The following is a 19,190-nucleotide window of genomic DNA, read 5'->3' as shown; positions in this document are numbered from 1 at the left end:
TTAGAGTAATTCGTGAGTTAACGGTTGGCTCAGTGGATAGATTATTATAGTGACATCCGTTAAGGTTATTTCTGCAAACGCTAGTAATTTAGAGTGTAATTGGAGATATACCGGCAGTTGAGATAATAATTAGTTTAAAGTGATAGTTTAGTGTGATAGTAATTTGCAGTTAACTTTGATAGTACCCGCTTTAGAAACGTATAACCCGTTTGGTTAAGAATCATTGATGACACTTGTGTAGGGTAGACACTACCCTACACAAGAGGTAGGGTAATCAGACAATGAGTTTCCCATTAGATCGAATAGCTTGCATTCTGGTGGTTTCGAGGAAACCGGGCACGAGCTGGCGATCCCTTGAGTGGGATTCGCGTAGGTATAGTGTGGTGATTGCATACCTGGATGAATAGTGTTCGAGGCGCCGTAGCGCACGATGCTATGGCATTCGGTATGTAGACGCGCATAGAGTGGATAAGGTAGAGCTATTGTGATATTGCGAGTTAGTAAAGAGGAGTCAATAATATGATCTGCAGGCCGATTGCGAATCGACTGCATCTATCATTTAATGACAGCATCAATGTCAAAATATGGTTTTCCTATCACGGTTCGGTGAGACAGTCCACAAAGGATAGATGTGGACAAAAAAATGTTTTGACAGTTCATTTACACTATCGATAAAATTTATTGTATGAAAAATGCTATTGCGGACGCGTTTTGAAGTTTGATGTCATATAAGAACCTCGACAAATGTTACGTCAAATGAGGTTTTCATTGAAACAACTCGAGAGGTGTTTTTATCAGTGACATAAGCTATCCGCAAATCGTTTTACTACTCATATTAATTAAAATAAAGTTATGAAAGGGATTAAAAAAGGCTATAGTAATTCTTCTGCTAGATAAGAAATCAATTATTAATTTTAGAAGCTAGTATAATAGTATAAAAGTATTTTTAGATTAATGTAAGTCTCATAAGTACTTTTAAAAGAATATGTGATGACTCTTTCATTAGTAGGTTTGATGCACAGAGTACATTAAATATAGAGGTATACTAACACTGAGAAACGAGAATCACAGAGTACTTTTTACACGCACCTATAACTTCTTGGAGAACAGTTATGTGCATTTTAACTAAATAATTAAATATCATTGCTTTAACGGTGATGGAAAACATTGTGTGGAAACCTGCATGCCTGAGAGTTGTCCAAAATGTTATCAAAGGTGTGTGAAGTGAAGTCTACCAATCCGCATTTGGCCAGCATGGTAGACTATGGCCAAAACTCTTCTCACACTCAAGAGAACCGTACTCTATAGTGAGCCAGCGACAAGCTGAACATAATAGTATACCTTTGACTCCTTTGAGAACAATATGGAGAACTCTCAGGCATGCAGATTTCCTCATGATGTTTCCTTCACCGCTAAATCAAGTTAAGTATAATTAATTGTTTAAAACGCACATAACTCTTAAGCGATGCGTACCTAGAATTGAACCCCCAACCTTCAATTATTCAGAGGTGGACATCCTAACCACTAGGCTCTTCGGGGAACTTCTAAAATTATTCCCCAAAGTAATGTCCAAAAGTCAAATCATTTTCTGATTTAATTGATTTAGCTTTAGAAATTACTTTGGAATTTAAATTATTTAGGCAAATAAAACAACAGTTTGATGATTTTTTATGTATTCTTTTATTAAAGTAGATTAGATTCAGACATTTTAATTATATCACCATCTGCTTCTTATAATAAAACAACAGTTTGATGATTTTTTATGTATTCTTTTGTTAAAGTAGATTAGATTCAGACATTTTAATTATATCACCATCTGCTTCTTATAAATCTAATCTGGCACCGTTCATTATTTTATTTGTCTCTGCACGGGGTCCAAGAGCTCGAGTTCACAACATATCCCAATCCATATCTTTGTCAGGATGAAGAAATGAATGCAGCACTGTATCACCATTGCCTGAAAAAAAATTATGATAACTGAGTAAGTGACCACTGACTGTGTTGCTTAATCTATACCACTAGGCACTACCAGCTTCTGTTTAGGTATGACGTTGTCTGCGAAGACTTTAGAATCAGTGTATATGGTATCTTTGTTACTAATTTAGCTAATCCAAATTGTTTCTTTAAATATTTGTGGTGCGAAGGAGTCAGAAACATCCAAACTTTCATATGAAGAGCAACGTTTTAGGCAGCTCTAGATACATAAGGAAACATACTCGAGAAAGCACTTGTAGTGTGGAGGTACTTACTATGAAGTCATAACCACCAGTAGCAATGGACTCAATTTGTATAATAGGTACTTTATGAAACGCTGTTAAAACTCCTCTAACTTTTCGGAGTTTAATACCATTGTAACAACTAAATATCACTTGCTTAGCTGTGAAGGAAAAGGAAGATCGTGAGGAAACCCGCATGAGAGCCTTTACTTGTATTGAATGATAACGTTTGTTAACTTACGAGTTCTAACTTCCAAGCAGCCACAGTCCGTCAATAAGGGTCCCAATACTTAGGCAAATCAGTGCCCAGGCATTTGCGTATAAGTTCAGTGAGAAAAACTAAGTCTCCGGAGTCCGAGGAGCAAGCAAAGTTGCAGAATTAATCACAAAAAACAAACGCGTAAACTAAGGAAAAACGACAAAAAATTGTACTTTGTGGTCTGGGGTTCTAAATAGTTACCACAGACGAACTACTTATTTGTAATAAGTAACGTAGCCAAATTTAGGAGACTGTTATGTCCATGTAAATTGCTAGATTACCAAGTGATTACCATAGATATTCGATTTAGTCGGGTTATAAATAGGTCCGTGCTACCAATACGTCATCAAAATGTCGATAATGACCAAATGCGATATAGTGCATTAGTCGTCCGCGATAGCAAATTTATCAACTGTAACGATCACGATTCTTAAGGATATTTCTATTGCGATGTCACATGTCAGTTTACGGCAATCGGCCTGCTGGTTTAGATAGTGAGTGTCAATGCAATGATTAATTTAAGAGTGTTCATGAAGTTGAGATTGATGATTGAGCTAGTCGCCACGTGAGTTTCTTGCTGGCTCTTCTCGCGGTAGGCTGTAGCATTCCGAACCAGTGGTAGATTGTCTTTAGATTATCAGATAAAGAAATGGCTAGTGATTTGATTCAGAGGTTGCAACAGCAATTGTGCCCTAATCACATGATGCGATGATGCTATGATGATGATGATGATGATGATGATGTTGTTGAGATTAGGTTAGAGTGAGGTGAGGGGTCGCTGTGAGGGGTGGTTGGAGGCGACCTAGGTAGGGTTAGGTTAGGTTTACCTCGTTACCTTGCGTTGATAGTTTCCCTGTGCTATACGTGAGAGTTTCCATGATAATAATTGAGGATAGTCCATGTAATTTGATAACACAAGAATATCGTTAGTTCACATATGCGGCCTGGTTCATTTTAAGAAAGTAAATCCCGACTCATCCAATAGGTTGTTTAAAGTGCTGAGAACTAATTGTAAAGATCATTGATTAAAGTACCTAGTGGTTAATTACTACGTTCTGATACGTTCTGATGTCGGCTGAGGATTAATAATAATAATTATCGGTCATTCTCCTTCCTATTTCTGATGTACGTGTCTAGCGCGCCTACATAATATGTATTTGAGTTTATGTCTGTGATCATCACAGACAGACAAATCATTATATGTTATTGGTCTGTGATTCCGATTTTCTGTAATAAATTAAAAAATCGGATGTTTCTTCAGTAAATGGTTAATTTATTATTGGTTTTTAAAAAGACATGGACGACACAGAAAGCACAACAACATCCGCCGATGAGAATACCGGTAATTTGTGTGATAATCCAACAAGGGATACTCTAGCAGAGGGCTTGTTGGGCCTTCTGAAGCCTACTGTAGACCAACTTGACGAAAGAGTTAGAGCTACAAGGTAAGCTTTTTCTAATAACTTATTGATGGAAGGAAGGAAGGAGGTTCTCCGCGGTAACGTGGAAAGTGTATGACTTGAACTTGGGACATTTTGTATAAAAATCCATTACCCATCCGCGTGGATATATGTAGGTTTTTAGAAATCCCGCAGGAACTCTGATTTTCTTGGATAAATAGTAGCTTATGTCACTCTCCAAGTCCTTAAACTATACCCATGCAAAAAATCACGACAATCCAATGCTCCGTTGCGATGTCACTGAAGGACAAACCTACAAACAAACACACTTGCGCATTTATAATATTCAGTATTTTAGCGTTTAAACTACCGTGAGTGATTTCCATTCTAAATAATATCTGTCCCGGCTGTGTTTAGTCGACATTAGCCCAACTAGTTTTCAACCCATCCGGGGTCCTTTTTCAAGGGAGTCCGTTCGCGCACGTGCCGCGGTTTTGACTGCGGGACGCGCGTGCCGCTGCCCGTAGAGCCCGTTGTGAGGGTGGCAGATATTATTTAGAATATTCAGTATGATGATAATTTTAAATCATAAATAAATATTCTTTGATTTATCAGATTTTTTAAATTTTATTAATTTTTTAACTCTTTCAGGATATCACAACTGGAGTTGAAGCAACAGATTGACTTGTTGAATGCAGAGCTGCAGAAAGTGCGGGAAGCATTGAACACTCACCCTGATCTAGATCCTTATGTTAAGAAACTGATTGCCTGCAAACATAAAGTCACTGTGGTACTTAATGTATTACAAGCTTCACAGGTATGTATGAAATGAACTATCTTTTACAAACAACTTTGTCAGTGTGGTGTAAAGCGAGGTTTAGATTAACCACAAAACTTGCAGAAGTTGACTTTCGCAAGCTATTTCTGCCGTGTAAACAATCACGTCAAGCTCACTTCTGCATGCCGCAAGTCACAAATGTATGTACATGTACAATATTGCTCATAGTGTAAACAGTTCTGCAAGTACTCGCGGAATAACTTGCAAGAAGTTCTTGCTAGTCTAAACCTCGGTTAAGATAGTGTTAGAACTTTGATGAATCCTTTCTTAGTGAAGGCCTACATTGTGGCTAATTCCTTTGTACACAATCTCTAAACTAAACTAAAATATCACGTCTAAATCTATTGCTATCCCTTTCATAATGTTGCTTGCGGAAAAGGAAAGCACTAGATTTAGACCTGTTAATTTAGTTTAGTTTAGAGATTGTGTACTAAAGAATCGGCCCCATTATAGAGATAAGCTACATCCTACATGCATAACTTCAAGTTTCTACATACAGCAGTTTGAGCTGCATGTTAAAATGTCAGTCAGACAAACTAGGGATGACTACCTGCAACTTAATCCATGTGGATTTAGGTTGTTAAAAATCCCATGGGTCATGGGAACTAAATTTTCCAGAACAAAAAACAGTCATGTCACTGTCCTGAGAGCCTAACATGCGCCCCACGAGAAAATTTTGTCTATGCACTTTTTCGTGTTCATTTAGGTTAGAGATAAGACGAGTAAATGCGTAGACAAAATTTTCTCGTGGGGCGCATGTTAGGCGTGCAGGTCTTTAACTATGTATCTATGCAAAAAGTCACATCAATCCATGGATTGATCCATCCATCCAATTTTTTTTAAATATAATTTAAATTGGTGACCATTGATGTGGCTCGTAATATTAATTCATGAATATGATATATAATAGAAAGAAAACTGTAGGTGTACTGTGTGAAATAGACTGCAATTGATTTTCATGTTTCATAAGTGCTACTTCAATTTCAGGATAGACTGAATGATATAAGGCGTATGATTCAAAAAGAAAAAACTGTCCAAACAGTACCCGATGCAACACCCCAAGAACCTGAACAAAGTACAAGCAGTATAGCACCAGACCACGGAAGTATTAACTGATACTCAGGATGGAGACTCCACATCAAAACCATATTGACAAAGCAGACTTTGATTATGTGTATGAGCCAGCAGAAGACAGCTTTCTTTTAATTGATGCTTTGGAAAAAGATCTCGAATATTTGAAGTCGAAAAATCCCACAATTTGCTTAGAAGTGGGATCAGGTAGTGGTGTTGTTATAACAGCATTTGGGATAGCATTTCCCAATAGTTTTTGTTTCAGCACTGATATCAATTTCAGAGCATGTATTATGTCACAGAGTACTGCAATTAGAAACAAAGTATTATTGGGTGCTGTTAACATGGATTTGGCCACTTGCTTTGTTGATAAAAAGTTTGATGTTATTATTTTTAACCCCCCATATGTTGTAACGGAAACAAATGAATGTGGCGGATGGGGCATTGCTGCAAGTTGGGCTGGAGGTGTCAAAGGTAGAGAAGTTACTGACAGATTACTCCACATGATACCAAAGATTCTTACTACGAGTGGCACCTTCTATCTTCTGCTTATAAACGAAAACATTCCACTAGAAGTTGTTCATATTATGTCTCAATATGGGTACAAATTTGAGACTGTAATTACGAGAAAGGTTAGGAATGAACAACAAATGGTTTTAAAGTTTTGTAAGTAAGAAAGACTTTATTATTATTCTTAATAATATAACAATATTTATAGATATGAGAATAAGCACCCTGTATTTAATATACAATATGTTTATAAAGTATGTTTATAAAGACTGTTTATAATTTTTCTTGAATAATGCAGCGAAAGCTTTAGCGCCATCCAAATTTTCTTCATAACCACGTAATGAAGCAGAATCTTTCAGCCATCTTTGAATATTGGGAAATTGTGAAATGTCCCAACCAACTTCCTGCAAAGATACCATCAGGTTTCTTAAAAAGTTATTTAAAGACAAAATGTAAAATGTTTTATAAAAATATAGCTAGGACTAGATTGATGGACCATTCCACAACTAGTGTGTCAAAATCAAGTGAAAAGCATTTTTAAGTAACACTAGCTTACTCAAAGTAGCCTGTGAAAAGTCACAAAGTTTGAAAATTACATTTAAAACTATGTACTTTATTGTGTAGTAAATTCTGCGCGCGCACGGTCATCGACACGAGCTAAGACGCTAAATAGCGTGCCAGCAAGAATACTCGCATGGCTGCATGTTAGAAAGGCTAACATATAGTTAAGAAAAAATTTGCTTTACTTTTACATCTAAATCACATAGATAAAAAAATATAGCACACTTAAATGGGTTTCTGCATACATACACACCTTTTAAAACTGAACAAAATGACATCAAAAATGAAAATTCTAAAAATTTGCAGATTACATAGTGGATTTTTCATGTGCAGTGACAAGCACTACCCTTATTATATAGCGAAAGTGTGTTTGTTTATTGGTTTGTCATTCAATCACGCCGCAACAGAGCAGCAGATCGACATGATTTTTTACGTGGGTATAGTTAAGGACCGAAGAGTGACATAAAATCCCGGAAAATCAAAGAGTTCCCACAGGCTCCTTAAAACCCTAAATCCACGCGTACAAAGTCGCAGGCATCAACTAGTATATCATATTGGTATGGAGTATGGAGTAATGTATAAAATAGTAAAAAGAAACATCTTACGAGAATTGAAGTCAATGATGCCAGTATAGAAGTGTCAGCTACTGTCACATGGTCTCCGGCAACCCACTTGGTACCCTCTAGGAACTGGTTGAGGAAGCCCAGAGTATTATTTAGGTCTTCCTTTAGTTTATCTTTAATCTCTGTGGCTCCCTCGAATATAATTGGATACTGAAATGAAATAAACACATTTTAATATTGTAACAGCTGAATAAATGAACACCCTATAAAACTAGTGGTTCGCCACAAACTAAGGGTGAGATCTATAGAGCACACTCTGACTTAGCTTAGACTTAAGACAGAGTTAAAATGAGACAGAGCTATATCTCTCACATAAATCTGTCTCATTTTAACTCAATCTTAAGTCTGAACAAATTCATAGTGCGCTCTATAGATATCAGCCTTAGACCTCGCGGCCCTTCGCCTTTTAAAGTGCTCAGAGCAATAACGCAAGAAGTTTGCTTCACTATTATTTATTGTGAAATATGTTAAAATACTGATGCCCATTAAAAATAAAATGATTTCATTTCTTCATAGTATTTATCTAATTTTAGTATTTGTTGTAGTGCAGGATATAATATGTAGCCATTTTTGACATATAGCATTGAATTCAATCTTAACCCCCTATTTTATATGGGAGTCCCCCTGAAATAAAGCTTTTATAGTTTTTTATGCAATATTCAGCTAAAGGCCATCAGTTTACTTATTATGTTTAAATCTAAGTAACTATGTTCAGTAACCCAAAAGTTAGAAGGCTGTGACAGGCGGACGGGCGGACAGACAAGTGCAATTTCACTCAAGTAGACTCAGGTTCTTCTCTTCACTCGGTCAATTAGGACTTTGATATAGATTTGATTCAAATCTGTATCAAATTTTGAACAAATAATTCTGATTGCAATGCTGCATACAAACTAATATGAGACAAAGGTTATTTATCTGGCATAATCACACAACCAAGTTAGCCCAGTTCCAACTTAGACTGCAGCATTAGCACATGGTGATTTTGTACTGAGTTAACTTGACATCAGAATTTAAAAAAAAAATTGGTTAGCTTACACAAATAGCTCTTATCCTGGGATACAAAAAGGAGCTATCAAAGTACAACCGCTGGTTAACAACCGCGCGGCGTTGCAAATCCTTAGGATACAGGGCGTCCTCCTTTCCATACTTATCAGCCAAATAACAAGCTATAGCCCTGCTTTCCCAAATAACGAAACCATTATCATCGAGTGTAGGGACACAATGCTGCGGATTAATTTTTATGAAACTTTCATTCATTTGCTCCTTCTTTATCAAGTCTAGAATAATAACTTCAACCGGCACACCTATAATTCTTGCAGCAAAAACAGCACCTCGCGAAGGTGAACTCACAGGAAAGTGATATAATTTAATTGTCGACATTTTATGAAACACTTAATTATTATTGTGTAGGTACTTATGTGATCACTTCGATGATTTTGAAATCTGTGCAATATTTACAATAAACAGTTACAACCAACTATAAAGATTGGCAAAGGAAGTGAAAAACTCTTCTTGAAAATCAACTTTTAAAACTTTGTTGACCGGATTATTACTGGTCTGTGGTTAGACTCAACTTTTTTAAAAATTCTTGTACGGCTCTGGGTTGTAGCCTTTTTGATTGGAAGTTGGATTTTTTAAATCTCGTTGTACGGTTCTGGATTCTAATCTTTTTGAGCTTATTGGAATGATTGGAAACATTAGAAATTAAATTCATCGTTAGGTGATGGTTAGGTGGAAACCTCTGTCTACGATATACACCTACTTTTTCGAGGTGTCTGGACCAATTTGGTACAGTATGTATGAAGACGGGCGAGCATATTAAAAGATACTATAGAAATCAAAGCGTGAATCTCTGTAGTCGTCCGTTTACTCTCCGGTGTATTGTGGAACCCAGAGCCGAAAAGCCTGTAAAAAATCTGTTGTCCGTGGTATTGTTCTCTTGCCAGGGCCGTAAAAAAAAATAAAAAAAATATCATTTTATATCTATATTCAATGTACTCTGTGTTTTATACATTTATTTTAGTTTTTGTTGTAAACTTTGTAAAATGTTTTACGAGAAATGTAGAATATGTTTAAAGAGTAACAACTTATTAATACATTTATTTGATGGCCCAGATTCAATAATGCTAGCTTCTAAAATTATGAATCTGACTAATATTCAAGTTAGTACTTATCTACGATGTACCTTCAGGTATTTTTTTTTAATTAAAATCATCCGGTACCTATTTATTATTTTCCAGGTATATCATGACGACGGTCTACCAACGTCAATATGTGTAAGGTGTAACCAAAAATTAGATGAATGTATTGAATTCATAAATCTTTGCAAAAAGTCTGATAATGATCTGAGGAGCAAAACTAATACTAAAAGAGATAAAGACAATAATTCTATCTTTGAAGATGATGCTGATGAATTAAACCCTAAAATTGATGATAATGATTTGAGCAGATCGATGGATGCTGATGACATTCAAGGAAAAGATAAAACATCAAAAGAGGAGTGTAGTAGCAATGTATACGCGTTAAAACGGCTCTCTCAAAAACAGCAATGTTTTACTTGTGGCAAAGTTATGTCGTCTAGGTATTGTTTCAATTTTCAAGCTCTTATTCATGGTTATTATTTTTATAAAACCTGAATTATTATGGAAATTCAGGTTAGCCTCATCTCTCATCTAGAAATTAGTATATAGTTCATTTGTCCTTATATATCAAAATTTTTATACTTTACTGAGACATTTAGTAGGTAGTTTGTAATAAAACTATTTAAATAAATTATACATATTTTAAAAAGAAGAACCAAATAGGTACCTTCTTATCTTGTACCTAATTATTTATCTTATCATTTGACAAATATATAATTGTACTGGTATTTCAGATTTCGGCTCAAAACTCATTTAGCAACACATCTAAAGGAAAAGCAACATTCATGTACCTATTGTAAGAAAAGATTTACAATAGTAGAAAATCTAAATGCACATTTACGAATTCATACGGTAATTAATGTAAACAACTTTCATTATCATTTAGATGCTTAGTTAATAAGTCATAAAAATAGAAATGTAGAGAAAGGACCATCTCTAAAGAAAAAAATAATAAAATCTTTATTGACTGCCCTGGATTCAGACACTTACTAACCTCAATTTTTTATATTACCAGGGTGAAAAACCATATTGCTGTGCCACTTGTGGGAAAACATTTGCACAATCTTCAGGATTAATTGTTCACAAACGTAAGCATACTGGTCAAATGCCATACCAATGTGTATTGTGCCCACGAAGCTTTCAAACAATAGGGAACTTTAAATATCATGTCAGGTTGGTATGTAACAACTGTTAATTAGAATTAATTAGTTTCAAGGCCATATTGTTCAATTAGTAGGATAATTCTGTTATTTTTACATTTTCAGGGTGCACACTGGAGAAAGAAATTACGACTGTAGCACTTGTGGTCGCGCTTTTATTACCAGCGGAGACTTAAAACAACACAAAGCAACACATAGCGGAGAAAAGCCACATATTTGTAGTATTTGTGGTATAAGATTTTCGCGTGCTTCCAACTTAAAACGCCATGTGAGCTATTTGCACAATGAAGAGAAATCTTTTATATGCCAACATTGTTCTTCGAAATTTCTTCGAAAAATTGATCTCACTAAACATGAACATAGTCATAAAAATAAATAAAACAAACTATTATGAGCCTTACAGTTTTTTTTACGTTAACTAAGTCAGCATATTTTATTGGACAATGCAGGAAAGTGGAAATCTGCCTAGGGATTAATACACAAATATAATCCTTGTCCCCTACTACATCTTTATTGTAGAATTCGTATTTTAGTGATCTTTAGTGACGCCAGTACATTTTGTCATAACTACGTCTTAAAGAAGACTTTGCAATCAAGGAGCGCCTGGAGCAGCAATCGGCATCTGCCACATCCACTGATCTACATTGTACACACCGACCAGTTGAACATTCCACACCACAATATGTCGCAAAATCTCCCTATATACACTGTAGTCTGTGCGCAAAATGATGAAAATTTAAAATGTAATTTCTTGTCAAACGGCAACATCATAGACTACGTATGGCAACATTACTGTTAAAAGATCGGCTAGCATACGACGGTTGGCTCAATAAAAATAAATTCCTTGTTCGTCGGTCGGTCGGCTAGACACTTCCATTAAATCAAAAGAGCAGTAAAATCTTCCTTACCTTAGGAAGAAGGCCAGACAGGTATTTATTCTGAGAGGCCAGAGCAGTAAAATAAGCATTAAAAAATAGAATTATCTATGGTTTCACATGACATTTCTGACGTGAGTTTGAATTTTCAAATTCGTTACATATTCGTTAACGAATTATTGAGCTGCTTGAGATATTCTTTGTGTTTTGTTTGTGAATTTTTGAGAATTCTTTGAAGAAAAGGCTATCCATTCGATCAATTTCATAATACAAATACACAAGCCAAGAAAACTTTTATAATTATCAAACGAAAATGTCGAGAGATATTTACTATTCTGACAAATACTATGACGAGGATCACGAATATAGGTTTGTAATTTTATATTATATAGCTATTTAGCAGTGTAGCACGAAAAGTATTTTAATAGTATGCAGTTGAGATTATTACTTGCCCACCCTTTGAAGTGTGTTGGCTGTGGATCTCATTTCTGATTTGTAAAGATACTTCGAGCATGGCTTTGCTTCACCCTCATACTTTAAGTTATAATAGGTAATAATCAAATTAAATCCATTAAATTCACAAAAAAATAATAAAATACTGACTATAAATAGTTCTACTGTTTTCTGGAACATTTCGAGAAATATGCCTTGCTTTTTCACGTACCTTTGTCCATTTGATAAGATTGAATGCATAGTCCTATAATAACTAACCATTACCTTTTCTATGAACAAACTAAATTTCACTTTTGTGTGAAATTTAGGTTATGATGTCCAAAAGTCGGACTGTTCTTTTGATGCATTAATCTGTCTCAATCAGTCTAGTCGTTTTTGTATATATTGCTCACATGATAATAAACGCATACAATCCATATTTATATGATAAATTTGTGTGTTGATGGATGACAGAAGTGAGTGCAAGAAGAAGACATGTTATGCCGACCCCACATAGCGTGGTGGGAAAATGTAAGGAAGAAGTAGTTATTCTTATCTGTGGAAATAATTTCAGGCATGTGGTGTTGCCTAAAGAGATGGTGAAGCTGGTGCCGAAGAATCACCTCATGTCTGAGCAGGAGTGGAGGAGTATTGGTGTGCAGCAGAGCCAGGGATGGGTACACTACATGACACACACACCAGGTATGAGATATTCTGCGCAATATTGAGTTTCACATAAAAAACAAAAAAATACAATACATCACACAAAAAAAAATTTCCTCCAACTAAGCGTAAAGCTGGACGCAAACAGGCTGATGGATTGGATTGGATTGAAGCGTAAAGCTTGTGCTAGAAGTAGGTACGACAATAGTGCAACGGGTGGGGTTTGAACTGCCGACCTTTTGGATTTCAGTCTGCGCCTTAACCGTTGAGCTATTGAGGCTCTAATAAGATAATTATATCAAGTGGGGTATCATATGAAAGGGCTTCACCTGTGCTTTTAAAACAGATTTTTATTTATTTTTATGCATAATAGTTTTTGATTTATCGTGCAAAATGTCGATAATATACGACTGTAGTATGGAGCCCTCTGTGCGTGAGTCTGACTCGCGCTTGGCCGGTTTATTTTTTTGTGATGTAACCACAAATTCACAGTCTTCTGATTTTTCCCTTTACTTGTGCTATAAGACATTGCTACCTGCCAAAAATTACATGATTCTAGGTCAATGGGAAAGTACCCTATAGGTTTGATTCCCATGATGGATCTTGAAAGACTGGCAGACAACAAAGGATGATCCTGAAAGGGTTTCTTTTTCTCAGATAGGTAACCCTAAAATTTAGTTACATACTGTGGCTGATTCTCTAGTACACAATCTCTAAACTAAACTAAATTGTCAGGTCTAAATCTAGTGCTCTGTGCTATCCTTTTCCGCGAGCGACGTCATGAAAGAGATAACAATAGATTAATTTTAGTTTAGCTTAGAGATTGTTCACAACGTCCCAAACTATTATGTTAAAATTCCTCAATTGTTGCAGAACCTCACATCTTGCTGTTCAGGCGTAAGAAGACAACCACAGAAAAGGCAGACGACAAAAACATAAGGAGGTACTGATTGACAGCCTGTACAGATTTACCCTGTACAGTCACAAGAATAGACTTAATTACTTCTTGTTTGCCTCATAACAAACATTACCGGCATTGCTATTATTTGGCACAAAACTAACACAAAACTCAAATGACATTTTTAAAGCCTGCACAGACAAGGGACAGTCCACAGGGTACTGATTTGTCTGTCAAAATAGATGGCTTACACGATCACGACACGTGAGTAAGTACCCTGTACAAAAAGTCCCCTGAGGACATCGACAGCCCGGACCGCACAAAAGTACAGAGCAGTCTGCAAAAAAAAAAAATAGAATGCACAGTGGATTTTAGTCCACAAATTGAAAAACTGAAAACTGGACCTAGTTATTCTCTTTGGAAATGTCTCCTCTTTTTCTTAAACTTCAAGTAAACACGTGAGTAAGTACACAACAACCTCTGTATATTAATTGCTTCTACAGCTCTCCAATACACGATGCACACAGTATGCATCAAGTCTGTGGCAAGTTCTCGGCTAATTTTTTAACTACGTTTCGGAGATTTTTGTCCTCTGACAACAAAATTCTCTCGTCTGGGCAGGTCCTTATTCAGTATGTAACAAAACCAATTGTGCCTTTTTTAGGAAGTATAAAATATTTCTCTATCTACTTGTAACAGAAATATTTGACTTTTTAATTAGTATAAAAGCTTGGAATATTAATCTAACCAATAATGCCTTTAAGTATTGTAGGTTTTTTTCACTGGTTTAAATATGCAAAAGAGTTTGGTGGATATTTCTAATCTCATACAAACTGTCACAGGTGGACAGATTGTGGGGGTGTTACACTATCAATATTGTATCGCGATTCTGGTATCTCAGGATTTCAAGTAACATTGCAATATATGTATTGTCAATACCATCAATATTTCCTCGATATAGGATCGAGATATCCTGTGTAGCATTATAAAATTGATAGTGTAATAGGCCCCATTCGTGGGCATGGCCATAATACCTTAGAAATTGTTAATTTTAAGTGCTGTGACTAACACCATTTGGTGGTTCCTATTTCGTAATGTTTTAAAGATGTAGGTAACAGGGCCTTGATTATGTTAAGGTTTTTTATGTAGTCTTCTGTCTCATACAAACAAAGGCATAATATGTTTAATGGAAGTAGGGATTCATCGTGAAAATTACAATTGTTGCAATTGGCTGATTTTTTGCTGAAATTCTGCATTTTAGTTAATAATGAGTGAGCCAGCCAATGAGGTGATTGCAACAACATCATTACAGAGGCAGAACTTTTACAGTTGGTCTAATGTGTAGTCTTGTCATCTCATACAAAACGAGTCGGGCTGCGACCAACCAAGTAGCTACTGGAATGCAATAAAACCTTACCAAATCAGCCAGCAGATTAGTACCATAATTTTCAGATTATATTGGTTTGTTATGGGTGTAATGATCTTCATTCCCATTCTTATAAGATTTAAATTTAGTCATTAATTTAAGTTCGATCACCACCTTTTTCCCATTGAAAGATTACACTCCACAAGATTGTAGGTATGCACTTGTTTAATGCTTGAAATAATTTTTAATTATAATTTCATTATTTTTGATTTTGTGTGAATAAAAACGGGCTCATATTTAAGTTGTTTTGTCTTGAGTGTAATCTCTCAAAAAATATTAATATGAATAATTTCTTATAATAATTAGCTTTTTAGATGTGACATTTTTGATTGCATTTATTGTGGCTCTGTACAAAAATATAATAATATAACAGTTACACAATACACACATGTCACTGACATACACAACGATAATAACATTAACACTTGAGTTGTAATATTAAATTTAAACAAACATAATATTCTGTTTACCTCTCACCATAACTACATAAATACAATCAGGTTCAGTAAATAAAGTCGATTACTTGTATAAGTAATAGGTAAATATAATCACATTTCGTTAGTTAGCAAACAATACGGCTTGAGTCGCCAAAATTCGGCGATTCGGACATTCAAACTTATTAGATGCAGTTTTTACTCCCGTTTCTACCTACCAGCAGCCCAATTGTGAAGGTAAAACGTAGGTATTCACCGTTATCGTAATCGTCAACAAATTCTGCCCTTTGATTGGCTGTGAAAAAATGTAAACAGCGAATCAACCAATCAAAGTCCAGAATTTTTTGACGATTATGCTGACGAGTTTTCTTACACAACCGAGTTTTCTTACACAACCGGGGGGCAAATTCAAGCATTTCAAACAATTAACAGTCGTTATCTAAAATATCATAACAGCATTTAAATAAGTCAATTCTATTGTACAACACCGCACAAGTTGTCGTCATTCCCTTACTGTTATTTCCAGTTTAGAAGCTGCCAATTAAAAATTTACCAAAATAAAAAAAAATGTTCTTTGTTTCGTCTGAAAAGTAGCAAAACTTGTGCGGCATTATTTGCTAACTGACGATTTGTACAAGTGACAGGCAAACAGCACCACCTTTACCAGTGAGAGATAAATATAGTGTGATTTGAAAGGGAAATAGTGTCAAAAATCAGGTTAACTGTAAGCCTGCGATTCAGGTGGGAGCGGGCGCGCGCGATGCCATACATTCCATGCCGCTCGGCCCCCGCTCTCGATTACGACACGTCCGCGCGTTTTCCTTAGGTACAATTTCTTGTAAATATTAAGAGTTTGTTCTACACGCTGGCCGCCCCGCAGGACGCACCCGCCCCCACCTGGGCCGCAGGTTAAGAGCTAAAATACACTATACTCTATCCACGGAAAGAAATTAGTATAGGGCTCTCTGTTACATAATACAAGGGACGAAATTCTCAGTGGACATCCATTTTAAGTCGCCAACCAATCACAAACATGTTTTCAAAAAACATTCGAAAACATAGTTTCGTTTGTGATTGTGGTGGCTCAAAATGGTTAACGCCCACCGAGATTTTCGTCTTTGTCATTTGTCTGGGATTATGTAACAGAGAGACTGCAGTGGCGAGCAGTTCATAGAGGCATAAAAGCACTGCTTACCCAAGTTGAAATAGCTTCGCCCGCATTTTTCATGACACTCAGTAAAAAGATAACTTCACTGAGTAATGCCTACCCTAGAGTCGAATTATGTGCACGCCATTGAGAGAAAGCCCTATATGGCCTATACTTACTAACTTTTCCCTGTAGATAGAGCAGGTATATGCAAGGTAAAAAGATATTATGTATTTTGTTGCCACATATGATACAATCTCATTCTGTAAATCTTTGTATTCGGTTGTGTTTTAATTACACAGGTATAGTACCCGGCAAACAACTTGAGCATTGATGTGATTGGCTGGCGAATGGCGGGTGCACGCGATTGGTTGATCAGTCGGCGCGAGTGCACGCGATTGGTTGATACGTCGACTTTCGCTTCCCGGATTCGCCAACTTTCGCCCACTACGCTGCTGCATGCTCAAGTTGTTTGCCGGGACCTGTAATTAAAGTAGCTAATTTGACTTCTTTTTATATGTGCGATTATGATATGACATCTTTGTATATATATTATGCTATATAATGATAATAATGAATATAAATGATAAGCTGTTTTTTTTGATCATTTTGTCTTGTCAATTCTGATATTTATGAAATCAATTTGGTACAAATAAATTATTTGGTGCTATGTTAAGGAGTTGTTTTATTTAATCTATAGCTCTATTTTATCCTCAGAATAAATACCTGATTTTATCTCAAAAACCCAAATAAAGTGTCGCCTATAAATATAAACTGCATGCTGTCAAGTTGGAATTGCAGTCATTTTTAAGTAATTTTAATATACTGCATTATTGGACACATCCCTATATTTACCTGTGATAGTCTAGTCTAGTGGGTAAAACATTGACCTCCTATATGTGAGGTCTTATTTTCGATTTTGGGCATGTATTTATTAACTTTTCAGAGTAATGTCATGTGTGTTATAATCAAATATCCACTAGCTTAAAAATTGTGAAGGAAAAACGTTAGGAAACTTGCATGCCTGAGATCCTCCATAATGTTCTCAAAAAGTTGTGAGCTAATTATACTTGACCAGCGTAGTAGACTATGGCCTAAACCTCTTTCATTGAGAGACCTGTATGAGCTGTTGATGATGAACCTTAACCATAAATAGGTAATAATATTTGTGTCTTTTATATTTATTGCCTAAATGCTGATGCATCAATCTTGGAAAATTGGAAATTGCATTCTGCAGGCAGGCCACTGAATTTCTGGGAGTTAAAAAAATTTGGGAAAACTTAAGAGATGTGAAAGATATATATAGGTATCTGATGGGTTAGAATATTAAGCTATAGATGGGAATAATAGTTGCAGCAATTAAACAACAAAACTAATGACTTAAATATTTATTTTCTTTTCTTTTTAGCTGTAGGAGACAATGTGGGCAGCTTGATTGTTTCTGGTTGAGAGAATTCCATTACATCAACTTTTATATCATCTGTGGTAACAGTGTCTAACAGTTCCAGACCTTGTAGCTGTTCTTGCTCCAAACTATGCAACATTTGGAAGCCAGGTTCTAAAGAAGGTGTGAACGCACCATCCAGCACTGCTGGAAAGTGTAACTCTGGTACCTCTTCAAGTTTCAATTGAGGTGCTATATCACCTATCGCTAATGCTTCACACTGGTTCCTTAATTCTTCACATCTATTTTTCACTATGCCATGATACCTTACAACACGGTTCTGATAAAATTCATGAAGATTGCCAACGTTAAGATCTGTAAATACTTTTGATATGACATCAGGGAAGCCAGACTTGAGTCCGCTTGCTTCTCTGTCTACAACTGTTCTCATTAGTTTACACATATTTGTCATATAAATGTCCAAAGCATCAGCTACAGTGTCCAAAGCAGTGTTAGTGCTTGTTGCGAAGCCAATATGTCCTATGCCAATAGCTGCACATTGCTTCAACGCTCGTCTGTGGCTTTCTGGAGCAAACGGTAGTATAATAGGTCCTTTTCCAAGAGAAAAATCACAGTATTGTTTCGGTAAGAAGTTTATAGGTGGTTTTGCTTCATGTTCGATTTTTAAAATGGGTTCTAGAGGTGCACTTGGTATACTCAACGCGTCTATTCTCACGCCTTCGAAAATTGCATTTTCGGTATGGTCTATTATATCCGATAGCTGTCTTGCATATGCGTGTAATTGTATTGTATGCGTTATTAAATTCGGTGTTGGTAATTCAATAGGCGATGACTTTACTGTAATGGGTATTTCAGGTATATTTTGTAGTCCTAGTTCGATTATGGGGCTAAAGTTTACATTTTGCATTATAGTGTCGTCGCCGTCTTCAGTCTCAAACTCACCCCAAAGCTGATTTGTGGTCATTGTTGAATAATATTTTGTCCACTTATCACTTTGATTGTTGATTAAGTCGCATATAAGTTTCCGTATTTTATAGTTGTAATTAATTTCATATAATACAAAATTTACAATAGAACAATACCGATGACAAATCAATCAAAAACGTCTTAAAAAATTCTAAAATGACGTTT

General features: G+C 35.8%; 6 protein-coding genes across 7 annotated transcripts; 4 read left to right on the top strand and 2 right to left on the bottom strand.

The window, feature by feature from the left end:
• The first annotated feature begins 3,667 nt into the window (after window positions 1–3,667).
• On the top strand, window positions 3,668–5,839 carry Snapin (SNAP associated protein). The gene is made up of 3 exons (XM_034979484.2): window positions 3,668–3,920; window positions 4,527–4,692; window positions 5,701–5,839. The coding sequence occupies exons 1-3, from the start codon at window positions 3,772–3,774 to the stop codon at window positions 5,827–5,829; spliced, it is 444 nt and encodes a 147-aa protein (XP_034835375.1). The 5' UTR covers window positions 3,668–3,771; the 3' UTR covers window positions 5,830–5,839.
• On the top strand, window positions 5,838–6,566 carry HemK2 (HemK methyltransferase 2). Its single transcript, XM_034979478.2, has one exon. The coding sequence runs from the start codon at window positions 5,838–5,840 to the stop codon at window positions 6,456–6,458; it is 621 nt and encodes a 206-aa protein (XP_034835369.1). The 3' UTR covers window positions 6,459–6,566.
• On the bottom strand, window positions 6,439–8,904 carry LOC117991839 (inactive glutathione S-transferase D3-like). The gene is made up of 3 exons (XM_034979475.2): window positions 8,514–8,904; window positions 7,461–7,628; window positions 6,439–6,698 (listed from the first exon to the last, which is right to left on the bottom strand). The coding sequence occupies exons 1-3, from the start codon at window positions 8,856–8,858 to the stop codon at window positions 6,555–6,557; spliced, it is 657 nt and encodes a 218-aa protein (XP_034835366.1). The 5' UTR covers window positions 8,859–8,904; the 3' UTR covers window positions 6,439–6,554.
• Window positions 8,905–9,488: 584 nt separating this feature from the next.
• LOC117991835 (gastrula zinc finger protein XlCGF28.1-like) lies at window positions 9,489–11,190 on the top strand. Of its 2 annotated transcripts, none has more exons than XM_034979469.2 (5): window positions 9,489–9,640; window positions 9,719–10,059; window positions 10,354–10,471; window positions 10,635–10,792; window positions 10,885–11,190. In XM_034979469.2, the coding sequence occupies exons 1-5, from the start codon at window positions 9,524–9,526 to the stop codon at window positions 11,156–11,158; spliced, it is 1,008 nt and encodes a 335-aa protein (XP_034835360.1). In that variant the 5' UTR covers window positions 9,489–9,523; the 3' UTR covers window positions 11,159–11,190. The 2 variants fall into 2 exon arrangements, with proteins under 2 accessions (XP_034835360.1, XP_034835361.1); XM_034979470.2 differs by having other exon boundaries at window positions 10,635–10,796; window positions 10,885–11,070.
• Window positions 11,191–11,804: 614 nt separating this feature from the next.
• Cks30A (Cyclin-dependent kinase subunit 30A) lies at window positions 11,805–17,330 on the top strand. The gene is made up of 3 exons (XM_034979486.2): window positions 11,805–12,023; window positions 12,661–12,788; window positions 13,623–17,330. Exons 1-3 carry the CDS (start codon window positions 11,968–11,970, stop codon window positions 13,697–13,699), a joined length of 261 nt encoding a protein of 86 aa, XP_034835377.1. The 5' UTR covers window positions 11,805–11,967; the 3' UTR covers window positions 13,700–17,330.
• A 697-nt stretch (window positions 17,331–18,027) lies between these two features.
• On the bottom strand, window positions 18,028–19,190 carry LOC117991836 (STAGA complex 65 subunit gamma-like). Its single transcript, XM_034979471.2, has one exon. It carries the CDS (start codon window positions 19,021–19,023, stop codon window positions 18,043–18,045), a length of 981 nt encoding a protein of 326 aa, XP_034835362.1. The 5' UTR covers window positions 19,024–19,190; the 3' UTR covers window positions 18,028–18,042.

Source organism: Maniola hyperantus, chromosome 20, assembly GCF_902806685.2.
Source record: "Maniola hyperantus chromosome 20, iAphHyp1.2, whole genome shotgun sequence".
Classification (NCBI taxonomy): Eukaryota; Metazoa; Arthropoda; class Insecta; order Lepidoptera; family Nymphalidae; genus Maniola; species Maniola hyperantus.
The sequence above is the reverse complement of the archived record's forward strand: the minus strand, read 5'-3'. Positions and strand labels throughout refer to the sequence as shown.

Bases quoted from the DNA above. Each gene is read 5' to 3' on its own strand.
- Snapin (XM_034979484.2), top strand. From the start codon at position 3,772: ATGGACGACACAGAAAGCACAACAACATCCGCCGATGAGAATACCGGT. The intron at 3,921-4,526 runs GTAAGCTTTTTC...TAACTCTTTCAG, and splicing joins GAAAGAGTTAGAGCTACAAG to GATATCACAACTGGAGTTGA. The intron at 4,693-5,700 runs GTATGTATGAAA...CTTCAATTTCAG, and splicing joins ATGTATTACAAGCTTCACAG to GATAGACTGAATGATATAAG.
- HemK2 (XM_034979478.2), top strand. From the start codon at position 5,838: ATGGAGACTCCACATCAAAACCATATTGACAAAGCAGACTTTGATTAT.
- LOC117991839 (XM_034979475.2), bottom strand. From the start codon at position 8,858: ATGTCGACAATTAAATTATATCACTTTCCTGTGAGTTCACCTTCGCGA. The intron at 7,629-8,513 runs GTAAGCTAACCA...ATTTCATTTCAG, and splicing joins CCAGGATAAGAGCTATTTGT to TATCCAATTATATTCGAGGG. The intron at 6,699-7,460 runs GTAAGATGTTTC...GTATCTTTGCAG, and splicing joins CATCATTGACTTCAATTCTC to GAAGTTGGTTGGGACATTTC.
- LOC117991835 (XM_034979469.2), top strand. From the start codon at position 9,524: ATGTTTTACGAGAAATGTAGAATATGTTTAAAGAGTAACAACTTATTA. The intron at 9,641-9,718 runs GTTAGTACTTAT...ATTATTTTCCAG, and splicing joins TGAATCTGACTAATATTCAA to GTATATCATGACGACGGTCT. The intron at 10,472-10,634 runs GTAATTAATGTA...TTATATTACCAG, and splicing joins CACATTTACGAATTCATACG to GGTGAAAAACCATATTGCTG.
- Cks30A (XM_034979486.2), top strand. From the start codon at position 11,968: ATGTCGAGAGATATTTACTATTCTGACAAATACTATGACGAGGATCAC. The intron at 12,024-12,660 runs GTTTGTAATTTT...AAATAATTTCAG, and splicing joins GACGAGGATCACGAATATAG to GCATGTGGTGTTGCCTAAAG. The intron at 12,789-13,622 runs GTATGAGATATT...CAATTGTTGCAG, and splicing joins CTACATGACACACACACCAG to AACCTCACATCTTGCTGTTC.
- LOC117991836 (XM_034979471.2), bottom strand. From the start codon at position 19,023: ATGACCACAAATCAGCTTTGGGGTGAGTTTGAGACTGAAGACGGCGAC.